General features: G+C 42.8%; 1 protein-coding gene across 1 annotated transcript in view; it reads left to right on the plus strand.

Annotated features, from left to right (window-relative positions):
- The first annotated feature begins 8,823 nt into the window (after positions 1 to 8,823).
- LOC124622801 overlaps positions 8,824 to 21,593 on the plus strand; it is a 234,137-nt gene continuing 221,367 nt past the window's right edge. Inside the window, exon 1 of the mRNA XM_047148593.1 lies at positions 8,824 to 8,934. Coding sequence (XP_047004549.1) covers positions 8,824 to 8,934 — 111 coding nt within the window. The remainder of the gene's footprint in view (positions 8,935 to 21,593) is intronic.

The following is a 21,593-nucleotide window of genomic DNA, read 5'->3' on the forward strand; positions in this document are numbered from 1 at the left end:
GTGCATATTGTCGCCAGTATATGCTCAGCTTTCCACTTGCCCGTGCAGCCACGTTCCAGTACGTTACGAGAAATTTACTTCAGAAATTCTTGTCATTACCGTTCTCGCAAATTGTTGCATCAAACCAGGTAGCCTCCTTCTGGTCGAGCGTCTGGCGTGCAACAAGCAAAGCATTACTTTTCCCCACTTCTTGTGCACGCAGTTAGGGAATTCAGTATTCCGAGATCCACAGTGTCCAGAATACCACATTTTAGACATTACTTCTCACAACGGACAACGCAGTGGCACATGGTTTCACTTAACTACCAAGAACAGCGACTTTTGCAGAGAGCTGTCAGTGCTAACAGACAAGGAACATTCGTGAAATAACAGCGGAGGTTATAACACTGCAACATCATTTACGTAGCTTATTCAATCAAATGCCAAGTTTGGCTTAGTACATACGATGTCCCAACAGAACAATTAGTCCTGTCACGGAAAAGCCACGTATAACACTTCTGTCTGTTACTACTGTACCATAACCTTAAAGTAGGAGGCAGTTTGCAAAATAGAATTATTTTGTTATAGCAATTGTGGTATAAAGCAACAGAGCAGTAGTGTTACCCTCTGAGAGGAATTTTGTTATGTTGACCGAGTTGTACCTAACGGAGGTGGCTTATCGGAAGTGAAAGTCAGAATTACGTAAATATTTGAACAGTACGAACAAAATTTTGCCTATCTGCACTGTTCAACTGATAAAGAAAACGGTCGCCAGCCTAACTAGGCAAGAGAATGGCTAACATTCTCGTTCAAGAAAATAGTTATTAGTAACTCTAATGGATAAACACAACCTATACTTGGCCACACGCGAGTGCAATGAACTCTGACACATACATATGTTTTAAGATTGAAGCTAACAACTGGAGCAGCACAAACTATTTGCAAAATTATAAGAGATACCGAAACACCCTATTACTTTCAGGCTTTAAAGAAATTATGGTTTTTATAATTAGTGGTCTTCCCATTACTTGTTACCCAGCATTAATACAATAGACAAACTGTGGATCCTGTTATATTATTAATATGCACTTCCTACACACAAGAGAGACATAAACTTAACAAACATGAGTATATAACGTTTCACAACTGCAGTTTTCCACTTTTACTACAGCGAAACACAATGTTGACAAAATTGCAAGAAGCTGACTCACCTTTTTGAATTTACTACAGATATCAAGGTGATCATTTGCTAAGCAAAACTTTAGAAGCCTCATTCTTAAGAACTTTTAATTTTGCAGTTGGCAACAGCACTTTAATAAGCAGTTTTAATAGGAAAATTATTTTCAGCAAATAACATTTACTTTAACTCACTCTCTTGCCACATTAACTTTAACCTTCTTTTTGCTAAGTACAAGAGGCATCAATTAGCAAAACTCTAGGCTTTAATTTCTTTCAGTAAGGACACTTGGAAATCACTTTAGTTCAAACGGAGAGGAACCTGAGAGGTGTTATGATGAGGAGAAAAATCAAGGTTGGTATATAAATTCAGATATAAATTACCTTATATTTGAGCACAATAACACATCCATTAATCTGATCCTTCACTGTACATCATTATAGCATTACGATGCAATGATTGCGCAATGTGGTGGCAACTGCATGTTGGTAGGTGGAATTGCAGGTAGAATTGCTGGACTCTGTCATTTCTTGGTGACGATGATAGATACAAATTCCAGAATATTTCCAGCTATTTATCCATCCATCCGAGGCCTTGGAAAGAAGCAGGAAAAGCCTCTCTCGGAATCAGCACAATATGCATCTGTTACATGGCAGTGCACGGACTCTTAGCTCATCGCCGACTGGTGGCTCGTCCCCGACTGACTATCAGTTCCCCCTTTTCCACCTAGGCCAACCACAATTTGCTCGCGCTACACAGTTCCGTTCCCGAGGGGAACCACTACACCTTTTACATACAAACTAACTAAGAACCCTAAGTGAGGATCAGCAGTTTACATAACAGCAACCAAATGCATTTAATAAAACAAAACATTTGCACATATCGACATTTCTACCAAAAATTATTCACAGAAAATTACAATCATATACAGTAAGTTTTGTTCCCTCCAAATGGGACAAAGCATTTAAACGAGAGATACACTAAATTGCATAGAACCAAACCATGACATCAAAGTTTGTGCAAAGAAAGAAATATACAGCTTTATGTTATAGATTCAATCACACACGTTTACAGAAGCTCAGCAATGTAACATTAAATGAAACAAAAGCGAAATAAATCAGTACAACATTAGAGCTATGGTGTTACAAGGTCAATGTAGGACGGATGACGAACGTCCTACGGACTGTCCTAACGGACAGTGTGGCAAAATTTGGAGTTAGCGGGCTATGGAAGGAGACGAATGAATGCCTTTGCTAACAGCACGACATTGCATGCAGCATCCCTCCTAGGCTTGTGACAATATCGGTTGGACGTTAGACGTATGGAAAAGCTTGGCCTGGTCAGATGAGTCCAGATTTCAGTTGTAAGAGCTGACGGTAGGGTTCGAATGTGGCGCAGGCGCCCTTATCGACGTGTGGAGTATTGTCGTGCGGTGTGGGATCACCATCAGGCAAGTAGACGGACATCGAAAAAGTTCTGCCACTCGGGATTAGCCGAGCGGTCTAGGGCGCTGCAGTCATGGACTGTGCGGCTGGTCCCCGCGGAGGTTCGAGTCCTCCCTCGGGCATGGGTGTGTGTGTTTGTCCTTAGGATAATTTAGGTTAAGTAGTGCGTAATCTTAGGGACTGATGACCTTAGCAGTTCAAAGAATGGCAGCTCGCTTTGTATTATCATGAAACAGTGGAGAGTGCCACGGATATGATATGAGAATTTGGGCAGTAACCATTAAAACAAAGGCGTTCTTTGCTGCGGCAGGATTTGCTCATGAAATGGGTCAAATGGCTCTGAGCACTACGGGACTCAACATCTTAGGTCATAAGTCCCCTAGAACTTAGAACTACTTAAACCTAACTAACCTAAGGACATCACACACACCCATGCCCGAGGCAGGATTCGAACCTGCTCATGAAATTTCAATCATCAATTTTCTCCTCATAGTGTGAAAATGTTCTGTTGCCGACCACCTATATAGAGAGAAATAATCATCATAATAAGAGAAATCGGAGTTCGCGCGGAAATATTCAAGTGTTCGTTTTTCCCAAGTGTAACGATAGAGAAATAGCTTGAAGGTGGTTCGATGAACTCTCTGACAACCACTTAACTGCGAATTGCAGAGTAACCATGTAGATGGTAAAAGTCCCTTGCATGTAGTATTTTAATTCTATTTGTGAAATCAACAAAGTTTCTAGTCCCGTCATGCTTGCATCTTACATTAAAATTTGATTCGTCAGGATGCAAAATATATGTTGCTTTTTTGCGATTTCTGTTCAGCCGGGAGATGAACAAACGTTTAGGATGGTTGTCCAGGAAACAAAAAAGGAACGGCATGCAGCGTCAACAGGAATTTTCCTATGAACTGTGAGCAAGGAAGCATACGGTGACATCATCATGGAGTAGCAATATAATGTTGTACAGGTGGCGGTAGTATCACGTACACGAGCTATAAAAAGCCAGTGCACTGGCTGAGCTGTCGTTTGTACTCACGTGAGTGATGTGAAAAGCTTTCCGATGTGGTTATGTCCACACGACGGCAATTAACAAAATTTGAACGTGGAATGGTAGTTGGAGCTAGTCATATGGAACATTGCCGCCATTGGGCGCTGGAATTGTATCATATGCATCCGCGATGTTTTCAGATCGCAAGAAAGGACAGCGGGTAGTGAATAAGGAGGCCAGGATTATTATAAAATCATGTGATTGAAAAGCAAGGCAGGAAAGTAAAACAGGGGTATCTTCTCGTAGCCTAGTATCCTGGCGTATATTTACGATCTGTTACAAAAATTTAGAAAGGGATAATCTCCACAGGTTTGATCCCTTCGTGCTCCTGGTAAAAAGCGTCCAAGATCTGAAGTACAGAAGTCTCACTGTGATTACTTGGATATGGATGTAATAAAGTAATACGACACGCTGTACTATACGCATGTGAACATCACATTTTCACTGCAAGTTAGAAACAGTTGAAAAGCAGTCACAAATAACAATGTTTTAATTGGTTCGCCGTGATGAGAAAAATCATTTCAATCGTTGGATGCACATTATCAGCATTAATAAACTAATTATACAACAGGCTACACAAATGAAGAAACTGGTCGGTATTATTGCTTAAGTAGGAATATCCTAAATGAGTGTCATGATTAGATATATTTAATTTGTTGAAATGTACTGCGGACAAAGATCTACCTTCATGACAATGTTTTTCGAACTCCAACTCACAAGGCACACGTGGCTACCTAGTGCATTCCTGTGGCGCTCCTTATCCTCCGCTGCTGGCAATACACTGACCATTGTGTTGAGCGACAGATCAATTGTTTATTTTTCTCAATACCAACTATTTTATTCGCGATCACACATTGTCAGTTTGGCAAGCCATAGATTAGTAATCAGTATCTGGCATGTGCCTATCATTCCGCCTTCGGAACGCTCGTCATTATTTTAATACTGCTCAGATCAAGAGAAGGAATAAAATTCTTTAGTAAGTTTCCATTCCAGTCTCTGAGTGTTAAAAATACAATGGTTTACGGGGATTCTACCAGCAGAATTGGCAATGTATTTTTGTGTGAGTTGTTAACCTTTTCTCAATCGAAGAAGCATCATCGTTTGTGAGTAACGGCCACATTCCTCTTGGTGACTGGTTTAATTGTACTTCCTTTGTCACAGTGTAATTTGCCAAACTCATCTCACAGCAGATATTGAGACAGAATTCCGAAACGGAGTGCCTCATTAAACAAATAATTGTCAATCACACAGCTCAATAGCCTACGAGAAACCTCATAGCGTCGGTTTGCAGTAACATAAAAGAAGAAATTTCATGTTTATTTTCATACTACGAAGCTCTTGTTTCGCTAGCTGTCGATAACTCTTAAAAATTACAGTCACTGGAGTGTAGTAAATAAAAAGGGAAGTATAAGTACTGATATATCGCCATAGATAAGAAAGTTTTGTGTGTTTCAGAATTGGCAAAACACTCTCCTCCACTTTCGTTTCGATGTCTCGAGCGGTTTAGGAGAGATGAGAGATGTTGCGAGTATTTCATTCTCGCGGGCGTGAAATCGGAAGTGAGCGCGCTACACAGGATCCATTTTTTCGAGATCGGAGGCAGATTGAGACCTCCTCCCAAGTCTAAACAAAAATTCAACATGTTAGCTAAATTTCATATGCAGCAACATATGGTGTAATACGCACCAAACGCAGGCCGCGGTGGTCTCGCGGTTCTAGGCGCTCAGTCCGGAACCGCGCGACTGCTACGGTCGCAGGTTCGAATCCTGCCTCGGGCATGGATGTGTGTGATGTCCTTAGGTTAGTTAGGTTTAAGTAGTTCTAAGTTCTAGGGGACTGATGACCAGAGATGTTAAGTCCCATAGTGCTCAGAGCCATTTGAACCAGCAGCACCAAACGCAAAATCGCAGCGACCCCTAATTTTCGTTGAAACTTTTTGAGTTTTGCGTAGTGTCTTACTAAAATGTGTACATCACAATAAGAACGGCCATTAGCAAGATGATAAGCACTCCGCCACGAAGCTGAGACGTAACGCTACAAGTAAGGCAAAAATCAAATATTTCCAGTGAATAGTCTGTAAAATCGTTTGAGAAAGATAAAAGGGTGCGCGCGCTTCGGTTCTTTTTTTTTTTTTTTTTTTTTTGTTATCGTTTTAGGGCGCAAAACTGCTACGGTAATTAGCGAAGTATGGTGTACGCGTCGCAATATGCACTGCACCCGCGCGACTCGTGCGGCACGTGCGTGTCGCGCTGTAGAGTCGTGTCACGGCACACGTGCTATACGCGTCTCAGTTTGCGCCTAGCCTTTACAGCACAACATCGCCTGCAGCGCCTCTCCTGGGCTGGTTCCTAAACCGTATCCTAGTCAAATGGGTGCCGATATCTGTTGGAAGAGCTGATGGTAGCGTTCGAGTGTGGCGCAGACCCCACGAAGCCATGGATGTAGGTCGTCAACAAGGCACTGTGCAAGCTGATGGAGGCTATGTAACGGTGTGAGCTATGTTTACATGAATTAGATTGGGTCCTCGTTTATGTTCGGCTACTTAGAGACTATTTGCAGCCACTTATGGATTTCATGTTCCCAAGCAAGATGGAATTTTTTTGGATGACAATCCGCCATGTCACCAATCCTCAGTTGTTCGCGATTGGTTTGAAGAACGTTCTGGTCAGCTCGAGCGAATGATTTGGCCATCCAGATCACTCGACGTGAATCTCGTCGAACGTTCATGGGACGTAATCTAGAGGTCAGTGTCTTGCACACAAGGTCCTGCACCGTCAACACCCTCGCAACTATGGAAGGGTATAGAGGCACAATACCTCAGTATTACTGCAGGAGACGACTTGTTGAGTCCCTGCCACGTCGCGTTGCTGCACTATGCTGGCCAAAAGAAGGTCCGACACGACATTAGGAGTAATACCGTGACTTCTGTTACTCATTGTATGCTCTCCTCATTTTATTTTCATTACCTGTGTGCTTCCCGGCGAAGTGTTTAGCACAATGTGCAGCATTCTTCCCGGCTGTGAAGAACAGCTCTTAACATTAGCCGTAATATTTTCGTCGTCTGGAAGTGGAAACGCTGAAACATTTCTTTCACTACAAAATTACCCAGGCTCCCGTTGCCACTAGCTGATGTTTTGCCTATCGGGTTCTGTATCGGAATCTTCGGCCGACGTCTGTTTGACGATATTATTGGCGTTTCGGTCGCGTTGGTTGAAACTCTGATAATGCCAGCCACTGGTGGTGGCGAAACGTTAGGAAAATAGTGAACAAAAAAATTCGCCCGAAGGTCCCTCGAGAGGAACAATTTTTCTCAGTTGGTATGTAATTTACAATACATCGTGGCAAACAGCACGTACGCCACATTTCAGAAAAGTGGAACAAGCGACAGACTGCCATATCCCTTTCGACAGCAAGAATAATGTACTACGCACTATTAAGCAAAGACTCTTCGTACCGATTTTACTTACCTAGTATATCTGTCAGTTTGGAGTGTTTTCTAATGCTAAGACCCACAAATTCGACCCAAGATAAGCTCAAACGCAGGCGATAGACCTCACACGGATCATTAAAATCATAGTGAAAGATTGAAGCCTGCACCGAAAGTCAGTAAGAAGACCTTACACCTGGGCTCGGTACCGTGGTCTACGATAAATACAGGCCTCAGTGCACGTCAGTGTGACGTCAGCAATGTAGTGTTACTGCTGGCCGGCACGAACGCATGAAGCCGTATTACACTGTCGTCGAACTTCTTTGACCAAATTACTTCAAGTGAGATATTACGCGATTGCACAACTATTCATCATAGCTGTCGAGAACAGCATATGTTTGCTGTGAGAACACATTGCTTGAAAAGAAAAATAAATGGAAACGATTGAGGGTAAAACTGTGGAGAGCAAAAAGAGAAGCTCGAAATGATCATGAGAACCTGCTTTGTGAGCTACAGTGGGAGGACGGAAGAGCAACGAAAATTATTCGAGGATGGGCGAATAAACATTTCAGTTTGCCCTCATGAATGTGACCCCTCATATTTGCATACAAGATACTCATTTAATAAATGTCATTTGTTGATGTCATTGATGGAGTGGTTGTTTTTGGAAAGTTTGCAGCTGTGTCATACACGATTTAAATAATGAAACACTGCATTAGGTCTGTATTTTTTTCGTGATTAATACGACGCGTTATCAGAATTTATTGTCATATGAAGACGAAACACTTACATAGATTTTATGTGGTATTTATATGTGTGTTGTTCTGCCTCTTGTCCTGTAGCTACATTTTCATGGTTTACTGCAATCGAACAGATTTCTTTTGTTCAACTTTCCAAAACATGAAATAAATATCTGTGTAAGCATTTGTACTTGACAATGAGAACAAATTCTCCCGAAGCATAGTGCAAAATTGCGAAAAAGTACGTAACAGGTGCAGTGTTTCATTATTTAAATCACGATGGCTATTTCTGCAAAAGATCTGTCTCACGGTTAGGTTAAGATTTTTAGTAACAGGCAGTATAGTACTGGAATGCCACTGTGTACCATTTTACGTATTATTCAAGAACCAATACATAAATCATCCAACGAGGAATTAATGATGGTTAAGTGAGGTAACTTAGAGCACAAATAAATACGTTTATTTCACTTATGTTCACTTTGAACACATTGGCTTTTTTCACATCTCCATCTCCTTCCACATCCTTTCTTTTGATATGTAAGTTAACAGCATCCACAGCGCAGCAACTTCGAATGCAGCTGATTGGTGCTGCTATTTCTCTGTAAAATTCGTACAGCATATTACGGTTTATGTAGTCAGCGTACTTTTTGTATCGAAGAATTTCGTTTTCTTCATGCTTTGCAATGATCACTGGGGTAGTAGCCACGCACCAAATATACTTCATCATTCTGTAGCTTAAATGCACTAAAGCAAGCGAAGCGACATGTAAACAAAGACCCTCGCTCTGACTTTTATCGAATATCATTGCCAAAAGCTACCCTACTACACTGGCAAGGATTTGACGAAAGGGCTTTGATGACACGGAACTCGGTGACGTCACATGAGGTAGCATCAGCTGTTGGTTACCCGGCCGTCATCTACGGCTGCTCCGCAGAGGCAGCACGGCTTTCTTACCCCCCCCCTCCCCCTCCCCACTCCATCCGTCCCCCCACCCACGCCCACTGATGGACGGCGGAGGGGAGGCACGTATAGGCCCGCAACAATGCACCGCGGCCGCCACAGTTGAAGGCAGCAGCGGAGGGCCAGCAGCAGCGGAGGGCCAGCAGTTCCAGCAGGTAGGACGGCTGCAGCCGCTAGCCACACAGCGAGCCGCCAAAATGTCTCGATCGCACGCCAGTTCACAGAAACAACGTCGGTTCCTGGTATAAGCTCCTCACTGCGGATATTGTTTCCTCTACGTCTCCATCTACATCCATACTCCGCAAGCCACCTGACGGTGTGTGGCGGAGGGTACCTTGAATACCTCTATCGGTTCTCCCTTCTATTCCAGTCTCGTATTGTTCGTGGAAAGAAGGATTGTCGGTATGCATCTGTGTGGGCTCTAATCTCTCTGATTTTATCCTCATGGTCTCTTCGCGAGATATACGTAGGAGGGAGCAATATACTGCTTGACTCCTCGGTGAAGGTATGTTCTCGAAGCTTCAAGAAAAGCCCGTACCGAGCTACTGAGTGTCTCTCCTGCAGAGTCTTCCACTGGAGTTTATCTACATCTCCGTAACGCTTTCGCGATTACTAAATGATCCTGTAACGAAGCGCGCTGCTCTCCGTTGGATCTTATCTATCACTTCTATCAACCCTATCTGGTACGGATCCCACACTGGTGAGCAGTATTCAAGCAGTGGGCGAACAAGTGTACTGTAACCTATTTCTTTTGTTTTCGGATTGCATTTCCTTAGGATTCTTCCAATGAATCTCAGTCTGGCATCTGCTTTACCAACGATCAAATTTATATGACCATTCCATTTTAAATCACTCCTAATGCGTACTCCCAGATAATTTATGGAATTAACTGCTTCCAGTTCCTGACCTGCTATGTTGTAGCTGAATGATAAGGGATCTTTCTTTCCATGTATTCGGAGCACATTACACTTGTCTACATTGAGATTCAATTGCCATTCCCTGCACCATGCGTCAATTCGCTGCAGATCCTCCTGCATTTCAGTACAATTTTCCATTGTTACAACCTTTCGATATACCACAGCATCATCCGCAAAAAGCCTCAGTGAACTTCCGATGTCATCCACGAGGTCATTTATGTATATTGTGAATAGCAACGGTCCTACGACACTCCCCTGCGGCACACCTGAAATCACTCTTACTTCGGAAGACTTCTCTCCATTGAGAATGACATGCTGCGTTCTGTTATCTAGGAACTCTTCAATCCAATCACACAATTGGTCTGATAGTCCATATGCTCTTACTTTGTTCATTAGACGACTGTCGGGAACTGTATCGAACGCCTTGCGGAAGTCAAGAAACACGGCATCTACCTGGGAACCCATGTCTATGATCCTCTGAGTCTCGTGGACGAATAGCGCGAGCTGGGTTTCACACGAACGTCTTTTTCGAAACCCATGCTGATTCCTACAGAGTAGGTTTCTAGTCTCCAGAAAAGTCATTATACTCGAACATAATACGTGTTCGAAAATTCTACAACTGATAGACGTTAGAGATATAGGTCTATAGTTCTGCACATCTGTTCGACGTCCCTTCTTGAAAACGGAGATGACCTGTGCCCTTTTCCAATCCTTTGGAACGCTACGCTCTTCTAGAGACCTACGGTACACCGCTGCAAGAAGCTTATCTCTTATACCCTGACACTGGCTTTTTCCTTTTCCTCCTTGTTCTATCACAATTCTGGCAGTGTTCTAAGGTATCCGTTCATCTGTCAATACATGTTGCGCTCGGAATGCTGCAGGAAGACTGCGACTCATCACTGGCAGCTGATAACCACGACGACCTGTTCTCGTGACTGAATACGATTTTTATTGAGTTTCTGTTGTCAAATCGTTGCTTTTTGTGGAGCTATGTTAATCTACCGTCGTCCTGGACTCTGCCAACTTGCAGTGGGTGCCAACCTGGTTTGTTGGTAGAGCCACATTTAAGGGGGGTAGGACGTGAAACGGGCCGACTTGGAGCAGGAGAGGCACCACAGGACATTTTAATTTACACTGTCTATACTTTCACAAATAAATTCATAAAACTTTGTTAGCATGACCAGGAAGGATTCAGGATTCACACTCATAGCAGAGGAAGTTCAAAAACATAACAAAACAAATTTTTTTTTACATGTGAAATTTCATCATTTTTCTCGCTTGGTATTGGCTGCATTTGTTGCTGTAGGTACACTTTTCTTCAGAAGTAAGAGAGATTCTTCGATGAATTTTGCACAGCATGCAAACCATACTCACAGGCGTATGAAGCTCTAGAATTTCCCAAATCTGTTTAAAACTGTGGTAAAAATTGAGATAATTAACTATACAATTGCCGGCCGGTGTGGCCGAGCGGTTCTAGGCGCATCAGTTTGGAACCGCGCGACCGCTCCGGTCGCAGGTTCGAATCCTGCCTCGGGCATGGATGTGTGTGATGTCCTTAGGTTAGTTAGGTTTGAGTAGTTCTAAGTTGTAGGGGACTGATGACCTCAGATGTTAAGTCCCATAGTGCTCAGAGCCATTTGAACCATTTTTTGAACTATAAAATTCGAGTTTTCTCTAAACAAGAAGTTTAAAACATAACACCACATTCACTTTTCCATAGATTAAATAAATTCTAGAGTTTCATACACCTGTAAGTATGGTTTGTATGCTGTGCAAAATTCATCGAAGAATCTCTCTTACTTATGAAGGAAAGTGTACCTATAGCAACAACTGCAGTCAACAAATCATGAAATTTCACATTTAAAAAATATTATTTTTTCGTGTTTTTGAACTTCAACTGCTATGAGTGTGAATCCTGAATCCTTCCTGGTCATGCTGACAAAGTTTTATGAATTTATTTGTAAAAATATAGACAGTGCAAATTAAAATGTCCTGTGGTGCCTCTCCTTCTCGAAGTCGGTCCGTTTGACGTCCTACTCCTTTAAGGCAGGGGTCCAATTCTAGCTGCTACTTCAAGTGTCGTCAGAGAAAACACCGTCCTGGACAACATTTTATCTGCGAAACGCAGTAGCGGAAGAAATACTGGATTTACTGACACAGCAAAAGTAGTGCACTAGAAAGGATTTGTGCCGCTAATACGAGGACCCTTGAGGTTAGTGGGTGGTAGGATGGGAAGTGCATCGACTGACGCTAAATACTCGCCCCACAGCTGCCGCAGCCAAACCTCTCGTACCGCGGAACGGAGCGTGGCCTCGACCGCCGATGGTGCAAACGAACCGTGCGACCCGACCGACGAATCAGTTTCTTGCTGTATGGTGTATTTTCTTATTGACCACGCCAGACAATCTGCTTCCAACTAGCAGTGAAGATTTTATAATTACGAGTACTTCGCATTTCATCTAGTGATCTCAGTCGTCCTTACGCTTGCTCCAAATTGGGCGGTAATTGTTAATGTTCTTGAAAGGAGGATATAATATGAACATCAACAAAAGCAAAACGAGAATAATGGAATGTAGTCGAATTAAATCGGGTGATGCTGCAGGAATTAGATTAGGAAATGAGACGCTTAAAGTAGTAAATGAGTTTGCTATTTGGGGAGCAAAATAACTGATGATGGTCGAAGTAGAGCGGATATAAAATGTAGACTGGCAATGGCAATAAAGCATTTCTGAAGAAGAAAAAAATGGTTCAAATGGCTCTGAGCACTATGGGACTTAACTTCTGAGGTCATCAGTCCCCTAGAACTTAGAACTACTTAAACCTAACTAACCTAAGGACATCACACACATCCATGCCCGAGGCAGGATTCGAACCTGCGACCGTAGCGGTCGCGCGGCTCCCGACTGTAGCGCCTAGAACCGCTCGTCCACTCAGGCCGGCTCTGAAGAAGAGAAATTTGTTAACATCGAGTATAGATTTAAGTGTGAGGAAGTCTTTTCTGAAAGTTTTTGTGTGGAGTGTAGCCCTGTATGGAAGTGAAACGTGGACGATAAATAGCTTAGACAAGAAGAGAATAGAAGCTTTCGAAATGTGGTGCTACAGAAGAATGCTGAAGATTAGATGGGTACATCACATAACTAATGAGGAGTTACTGAATAGAATTGGGGAGAAGAGGAGTTTGTGGCACAACTTGACTAGAAGAAGGGATCGGTTGGTACGGCGTATTCTGAGGCATCAAGGGATCACCAATTTAGTATTGGAGGGCAGCGTGGAGGGTAAAAATCGTAGAGGGAGGCCAAGAGATGAATACACTAAACAGGTTCAGAAGGATGTAGGTTGCAGTAGTTACTGGGAGATGAAGAACCTTGCACAGGATAGAGTAGCATGGAGAGCTGCACCAAACCTGTCTCTGGACTGAAGACCACAACAACAGTAACAACAAAATCGTCACAGATGACGACGAATTTGGCATTATCCCAATAAGGAAATCACGTCTTCAGTAGTGCTTTCATGATGAACACGACAGTGGTAACGGTACAAAGCGTCTTTTCAGGCCTTCAGTCACGGCATTTATTCAGCTACTGCGGTCTATATTCGCTGTTTCATTTACTTTCTTTCAATCAGGTGGAATAGTTTACACCTTTAATGTTGTTGATCTGTCAGTCCTCAGTTGTTACTAATATTACATTTATGTTTTTTAGGTTAGTAACGTTTGTTAGCAACCGAATAAAGGCAATATTTGTTTTATCAGACGAGTTACGCCTCAGTGGCCGAGTGGGCTGATATTGTTCTACACGTGTTACGTCTGCTTGCTGAAACATGTGGAAGAGCGCGTGTGCAGCTTGTGTCCTGAGCTAAAATCTTTGTTTAGCAACGCAGACAGAACAACAGCTTTACCATCAGTTCAGCAAGAACACGTGTACAGCAATGGCGGCGCTCTCAGCCACTCGTGCATGGTACCCCAATCAACTGAAGCGAAGCACGTATGGCAAAACAAATACTGCCCCTAATCAGTTGCAAACGGACGATCCTAACCTAAAAATCGTTAATACAATGGAATAGTTTAGCTCCAAATAACGATATAAAATCAAATTTTGTCGTTAGGTATTTAAATTTGTCAGTCCTCAACGTGTTTTTGATAACCTACACCGTAATATGTAGGTTACACATACACACACACACACACACACACATACACACACACACACACACATACACACACACACATGCGCACGAGCGCGGGCACGCACTCACACACCTCTCTCTCTATCTCTCTATATATCTATCTCGCTCTCTTTTTCCCTAAACATATGTTATTTGCGTGACCGAGCTTACAGATATCTTGGCGAGGGCTCGGTCAGTTGCCTCTGACTGCCTGGAGTTTCCAGAGGTGGCCAGACGGAGGTACCTCTGTGTGTCCTACGACTGTCGAGCATTGGCGGCATTCCAGCAGAAGGCCTTACCGAGTCGCACTGAATTCCATTTGGTATCACATTATGCAATGTGAAAGCTCACGTTATTACTGACCCACACTATGGTATACATAGTACTCTGCCGTAGACGGAGTTAAGATTCATCTATCTACCCTTATCTAGCTCTATAAGAAAACAATACTTTACTCTGTACTGCATATGGAGCAGTTTATTGAAGTTACGTTTGCAATTTGCTCGTAAATCTCCCAAAAATCCTGTAACAGAGTTGTCGCTAAAGTGCCACTGTCTGATGGAGCTATTTCAAGAAGGAGCATACTTACTTCTCGAGGTGGGAAGAAATGTCATTGGTAGAATTTAACGATAAAGGGAGGAGAGGTGGTTGTGTGCTGTACAGTTGTTGATCTCCAGACTACGTCATTGCACTGTCTTAAATTCCTGGGGTGTACGTTCATGGAATGAGGACGCTCAGTGGCTGCTGATGGTGCAAGATGTTGGTGTGAAGTCTGTCAGCCTCTTTGGTGCTCTCTGGGAGGGGGAGTGTACGTTAGGGTAGAGCAAGGTAAGGTGGTATAGAATAGCATACGGTATCTTAGAAGAAAGATTAAGGAAAGGCAAACCTACGTTTCTAGCATTTGTAGATTTAGAGAAAGCTTTTGACAATGTTGACTGGAATACTCTCTTTCAAATTCTGAAGGTGGCAGGAGTAAAATACAGGGAACTAAAGGCTATTTACAATTTGTACAGAAACCAGATGGCAGTTATAAGGGTCGAGGGGCATGAAAGGGAAGCAGTGGTTGGGAAGGGAGTGAGACAGGGTTGTAGCGTCTCCCCAATGTTATTCAATCTGTATATTGAGCAAGCAGTAAAAGAAAGAAAAGAAAACTTCGGAGTAGGTATTAAGATCCATGGAGAAGAAATAAAAACTTTGAGGTTTGCCGATGACATTGTAATTCTGTCAGAGAAAGCAAAGGGCTTGGAAGAGCAGTTGAACGGAATGGACAGTGTCTTGAAAGGAGGGTATAAGATGAACATCAACAAAAGCAAAACGAGGATAATGGAATGTAGTCGAATTAAGTCACGTGATGCTGAGGGAATTAGATTAGGAAATGAAACGCTTCAAGTTTTGCTATTTGGGGAGCAAAATAACTGATGATGGTCGAAGTAGAGAGGATATAAAATGTAGACTGGCAATGGCAAGAAAGCGTTTCTGAATAAGAGCAATTTGTTAACATCGAGTATTGATTTAAGTGTCAGGAAGTCGTTTCTGAAAGTATTTGTATGGAGTGTAGTCATGTATGGAAGTGAAACATGGACGATAAATAGTTTAGACAAGAAGAGAATAGAAGCTTTCGAAATGTGGTGCTACAGAAGAATGCTGAAGATTAGATGGGTAGATCACATAACTAATGAGGAGCTACTGAATAGAATTGGGGAGAAGAGGAGTTTGTGGCACAACTTGACAAGAAGAAGGGATCGGTTGGTAGGGCATGTTCTGAGGCAGCAAGGGATCACCAATTTAGTACTGGAGGGGAGCGTGGAGGGTAAAAATCGTAGAGGGAGACCATGAGATGAATGCACTAAACAGATTCAGAAGGATGTAGGTTGCTGTAGGTACTGGGAGATGAAGAAGCTTGCACAGGATAGAGTAGCATGGAGAGCTGCATCAAACCAGTCTCAGGACTGAAGACCACACCAACAACAACAACAACAAGGTAGTGATGGTTAGGGTAAAGTTGGGTAGGGAAGAGTAATAGAGGATTGACTATGATAAGTGTTGGGTAGGAATTCTTGGATAGGTTAGGGTAAGGAAGGTTAGGTTATTGTAGGGGATCATCATCCTGGCTCTTCAGTAACATGGACTGAACCACCACTCTTGATGCACTTTGTGACAGCCTCGCTGTCGACAGGCTCTAAAGACTCTGAGCACTATGGGACTTAACATCTGAGGTCATCAGTCCCCTGGACTTAGAACTACTTAAACCTAACTAACCTAAGGACAGCAAACACATCGATCCCGAGGCAGAATTCGAACCTGCGACCGTAGCAGCAGCGCGTTTCCGGACTGAAGCGCCTAGAACCGCTCGGTCACAACGGCCGGCACTCTAGACATGAATGAGTTAGATAATTACACTATGTGACTTGCACTACCCTAAATCCAAAAACTTACCAAATTCTATTACGTCATGTGTCACACACTTAAGATTAATCACTCTAGTTCTTACAGTCCTGCTTGTTTTGGTAATACTCCGTTTACTTAGTGTAGCGTCCACGAGTTTCTGGAACAGTGACTACTACAAAGTGATTTATTTCTGACTCTTAACGTCTGCATGCCCTGTGTGCTTGAACCACAATGTAGCAAGTAAAATATTACCCACTACTTGATAAATGAAAGAAGTTATAATATTTTTTTCATATTTGACACTAGTTTAGAGCCCTCTGTGCGATATTTCCTGCATGCTGTTATAACCAAAGACTCTCTTTGCTCTTTAAAACCTCTCTACTTAAGCTTCTGCACGCACGTTCGCTATTTGTCACTTGAAGATGGCGTAGTAGGCTGAAAACTATTAATAATAAATATCTCTGGAATTGTGATGTTTTGAACCATAAATATCAATGTACCATGACGCACTCAAAAAATGTTCAAATGTGTGTGAAATCTTATGGGACTTAACTGCTAAGGTCATCAGTCCCTAAGCTTACACACTACTTAACCTAAATTATCCTAAGGACAAACACACACACACGCATGCCCGACGGAGGACTCGAACCTCCGCCGGGACCAGCCGCACAGTACGTGACTGTAGCGCTTGAGACCGCTCGGCTAATCTCGCGAGGCCCCATGACGCACTGAAAGAATTCATTAATATATACAGGGTGAAGCGAAATTCGCACACTGGGACTTCGCAGCGTGACTCGTCACATGCCAGCGATAAAAAAATGCCTGTCACAAAGTTTCCTGTGACGAGTATATCCGGCATAAAAAGGACGTTAAAGAGTGCCAATCTACCAACACTGTAATAACACGTATGGTAACTATTTCTGATAGCACGTGTTAATCGTGCTGCACAGTTGGCGCAGTGGATAGGGTTTTGGGTGAGCATGCAGGAGGTCGAGGGATCAATCTAGGGTTGGAGTGCATTTTTTTTATTTGCTAATTTCATTCTGACATTTCATACTGTAATATATACCGTTTCTTATGTCACGCGTACCCTGAATTTACATTTTGTATCGCAGAACACAACAAATACGTGGTTAGACAAATAAGAAATACGACAGTTGAAACAATTAATGGAGCATGGTGATAACACATACAAACAGTAACCGAGTTTGGACATTATTCGCAAAGCACGTTGCTAGTGCTACTGTTAACGTAAGGTCCTAACGAAATGTAGTGGACCTGAAGGAGGCAAGAGTAATAGTTGGTACTAATCTACGTGACCCTTATAGGAGCGTACAAAGAAAACAAGTATCGCTTCTAGTAGAGGAAGCGGTGCGAATAAATTCGAGCGCACGACGTGGAAAGGGTATCTTTCAAAGCTGACCATGATCCATTTCTACGATTGTCGTATGGAAGTGCAAATGTTTTCTAGAGGACCCGCTGCAACCGCTGTTGACGATTACGATGCCAGATACCGTACCACTTGGACTACATTTACCAAATAAAAACATATTCTTGAACCCAGGATCGAACCCTCGACCTCCTGCATGCTAACCCAAAACTCTATCCACTGCACCACCTGTACAGGACAAACTTATGGCTTGAGAGAGCTAGTTACTGTACATGTGGTTACAGTGTTGCCAGATTTAACGTCCTTTTTCTGCCGGATGTACTCACCGGACGAAATTTTGTGACAGTCATTTTTTTATCGCTATCGCTGGCATGTGAGGAGTCGCGCTGCGAAGCCCGAGTGCGCGAATTTCGCTTCACCCTGTATGTTGTTGAATCGAATTCGTAAAACATCACAGACTTTATATTTCTCTTTGTGAGCAATTATCTCAGATTCTAAAATCATGACCTTACACTACACAGCTATTGGACAAAGTCTTACATTCTCTGATTCAATCAGACTTTTTTGCTGTAGTTTATTTCTGCATTAGGCATTGGCATTTCGTTTAGTATTTGCCACTTATACAGCATGAAAGTTTGCTTGGCATGAAAATCTTGGAACATAGCAGCAGTCAGCAAGTGTAGAATAATGGATACAGTGGGAATTATACAGACAACCAGTTGTACGTCAAAAGTTTATTCAAACGTTACCTACGTTTCGACAGACATAAACCTGTCTTCCCCGGAAGAAGTAATAACACGTGTTACATATCGCGTGAAAAGACAAACGGACCCGTAACGCTTAGTCAAAAGTAAAATGATCCGTATAAATGCTATGGCATAGCCATAAGGCCGAGTCAACAGTAAGATGATCCACATAACCTCAAAGGCAGAGGTGCATCATACACACAAACAGACAACTGAGTTATTGAGTACAGGAAAGTAACTTTTTATGAGGAACTGCTACATCATTGTACCCCATTGTTTTCAACTCGCTACGCACAGTTTTTGTGCTAGCTGGACTGCTGGAAGCCCTTTGGAACTCACGGATGACTCTTTCGGTTGATTTTGTGCGACTTTTTACAACCACCCTCCTCCACACTTGACGGTTTCTGTCGGCCCAGTCTCAGCTTAGCTGCGGATGTTCCCTCGCGTTTCCACTTCGCAGTAACATCACCAACGGCCGACTTGGTCAGTTTTAAGGGTAGAAGTGTTCTTGATAGGTAATTTATGTTCGAAGTTACTGAGCTCTGCTCCCCGACCCATTATACTGTTGCTGCGTGCCTTATTGATAACACTGTACTTCCTGCCTCCTTTTCTACCGCCTCTCATGACATCTAGAGGTCAAACTGCGCATTACGTAAGGATGTCCACATATTTTTGATCAACGTAGCCATCACCAAGGAAAGGAGAAACCTACGGCATCAGAATCATGGACAACGATTTCTGCATTGCCCTTCATCATATGATGGCATAACAAAATACCTATGGTTGTCGTATCCTACTAATTAAGTGTAATGTAATAATGAGTTTCGTGGTTGTATAGTAAAATATTTACAAAATAATGGAAACGTATTTGAAGCACTGTGTGTTGTAATACCGAATGAGGCAGCGCCTAGTGGTCAAGAGACCGCACCCCGTTTTGGGAGGACAGCTGTTGAGACGCCGTCCAGCCATCAACACGTTCGAGTGAGGTCTCCCGTGATTGAATAAAGCAAACAGAAGATCAGGGCAGACCCTCTGAACTGGACGCACCCGGCTTCTTTCGCGTGTCACTGCTGTCTGACAAGGGGAACCCGCCGCATTCAAAACGTGCAGGGTGAAAAGCTCAAAGTAAGGGATCACCTATTTCGACTTTTAGGTGCTAACACTCAGTCGTTTCGAGAAAATGACTGTCATATTTCTGACACCACCTCAATAGCCTGCTTGCACGGCATAAAATCAAGTGAATTGGTAGTGTTGTGATTAAGAACAAAGTTCCATTTTTTAGTGGTCAAGTGTTGAAATAAAACTTACGTTTTTTCCTTTTTTTGTCATGATTGTATGACATCAAAATATTTTGTTACATTATGGAATACTGGGTGTTGTTGTGTCGTCTTATAATCATCATTCATCCCAATTACGGTCGGAGGAAGGCAATGGCAAACCACCTACACCAGGACCTTGCCTAGCAAGGCGGCGCGGGTCTCCCGCGTCTCTCCCCTACGCTATGTAAAGGAGTATGGGACTCATCATCATCATCATGGAATACAATGTAATTACTGACAAAAGATATAAACATTACGCTTCTTATCAAATAAAAATTTTATCGTCACATATCTATATAATACAGGGTGAATACCTGAAACTTGTACCGCCGGTAATTCGGAAATGAAAAGTGCTTTTGTTGTGCGGTTCTCACATAATGGATTGGTAGTCAGGGGCTCGTATTGTTAGCCAAGAAACAGATTGTAATAATACTTAGAAAATCTATTTTATGTGCAAACATACACTTTTAAATGCAACTGTGCCTACTGACAGTAACAAACTAAAAGTAGGATAAATTTGAATGTCAGTGGCGTTTGTTGCAGGGTTCTAGTGCCAGTCGTTTACGAGGTATCGTATTTTGAAAAGTCCCACCCCCCCCCCCCCCCTCTCACCCACACACACTTGTTTGTGCCGTTCAACCTGCGTAGTTGCTACGTGCAATGTTGTTATGTTTGCTTACTGTGTGCTTTTGCGTTCCTTGAGTGCATTGCGACTTGCTAGTCATTTAGTGTGTGACAGTTCCAGCAGTAGGTCGTGAGTGGACGAATGGATTTACCAACGCAGAAAAAGGCGACATGGTCATGGTGTATGGAGAGTGTAGGAAGAATGCACTTCCTTATTGTACAGTGTATGGGGCAAGATATTCCAGAAGAAGTCAACGATATCGGCAGTTATTTATCAACCATTTCAACCAGTTACATGAAAATAGTAGTATAACACCCTGTTCAGAAGGAAACAAGTAACAACAGAAGAGAGTAAATTGATGTTCTTGCTGCTGTTGCAGTTGATCCGCATGTTAGCTCCCGAGCAATCGCACGAGAAAGGGGTATGAGTCAGGGAAGTGTCTTATGCATTCTCCATCGACTTAGGTTCCATCACTATCACTATCTCTACATCAAGAGCTGCATGGAAACGATTATCATCAGCGTCCATGGAGTGTAAAAATGAGGTGCGGAAAAGTGAACCATCACCTCATAGGCCTGCGTTTTGTAGATGGCACACTGAACACGCACAAATATTGCAGCCTCCTAACAGACGTGTCTTCCATGGATGCTAGAAGAGTTCCTCTGCAGATTAGAAGGAATCTTTGATACCAACATGATGGCCATCCAGCCAATTGCGCACGGAGTACTACTGCATGTCTTGACGAATTGTTTCCAAATCGTTGGATTGTATGCAGATAACCTCTACCGTGGCCGGCCCGTTCCCCGGATTGGACGTTTGTTTACTTTTTTCTGTGAGGAAAGTTGAGAGATACTGCCTACAAGGACAAACCCACTACACACAATGATACGCAATGACGCATTACTGCAGCCTGCTCGGACATCTCCGCTGATATGCCAGCACATGTGCAGCAGTCATTCCACATCAGATTCGAAGCATTTTGAACACAGCCTGTACTGTCTCGTTACGGCTCAAAATCCATATAATTAGTGTAATCACTTGTATTGTTTTTTAGCGTGAGCTACCGCTGGTATTGTACACTTCTGGCCATTAAAATGCTACACCACGAAGATGACGTGCTACAGACGCGAAATTTAACCGACAGGAAGAAGATGCTCTGATATGCAAATGATTAGCTTTTCAGAGCATTCACACAAGGTTGGCGCACACCTACAACCTGCTGACATGAGGAAAGTTCCAACCGATTTCTCATACACAAACAGCAG

This window comes from Schistocerca americana, chromosome 7 (assembly GCF_021461395.2).
Source record: "Schistocerca americana isolate TAMUIC-IGC-003095 chromosome 7, iqSchAmer2.1, whole genome shotgun sequence".
Classification (NCBI taxonomy): Eukaryota; Metazoa; Arthropoda; class Insecta; order Orthoptera; family Acrididae; genus Schistocerca; species Schistocerca americana.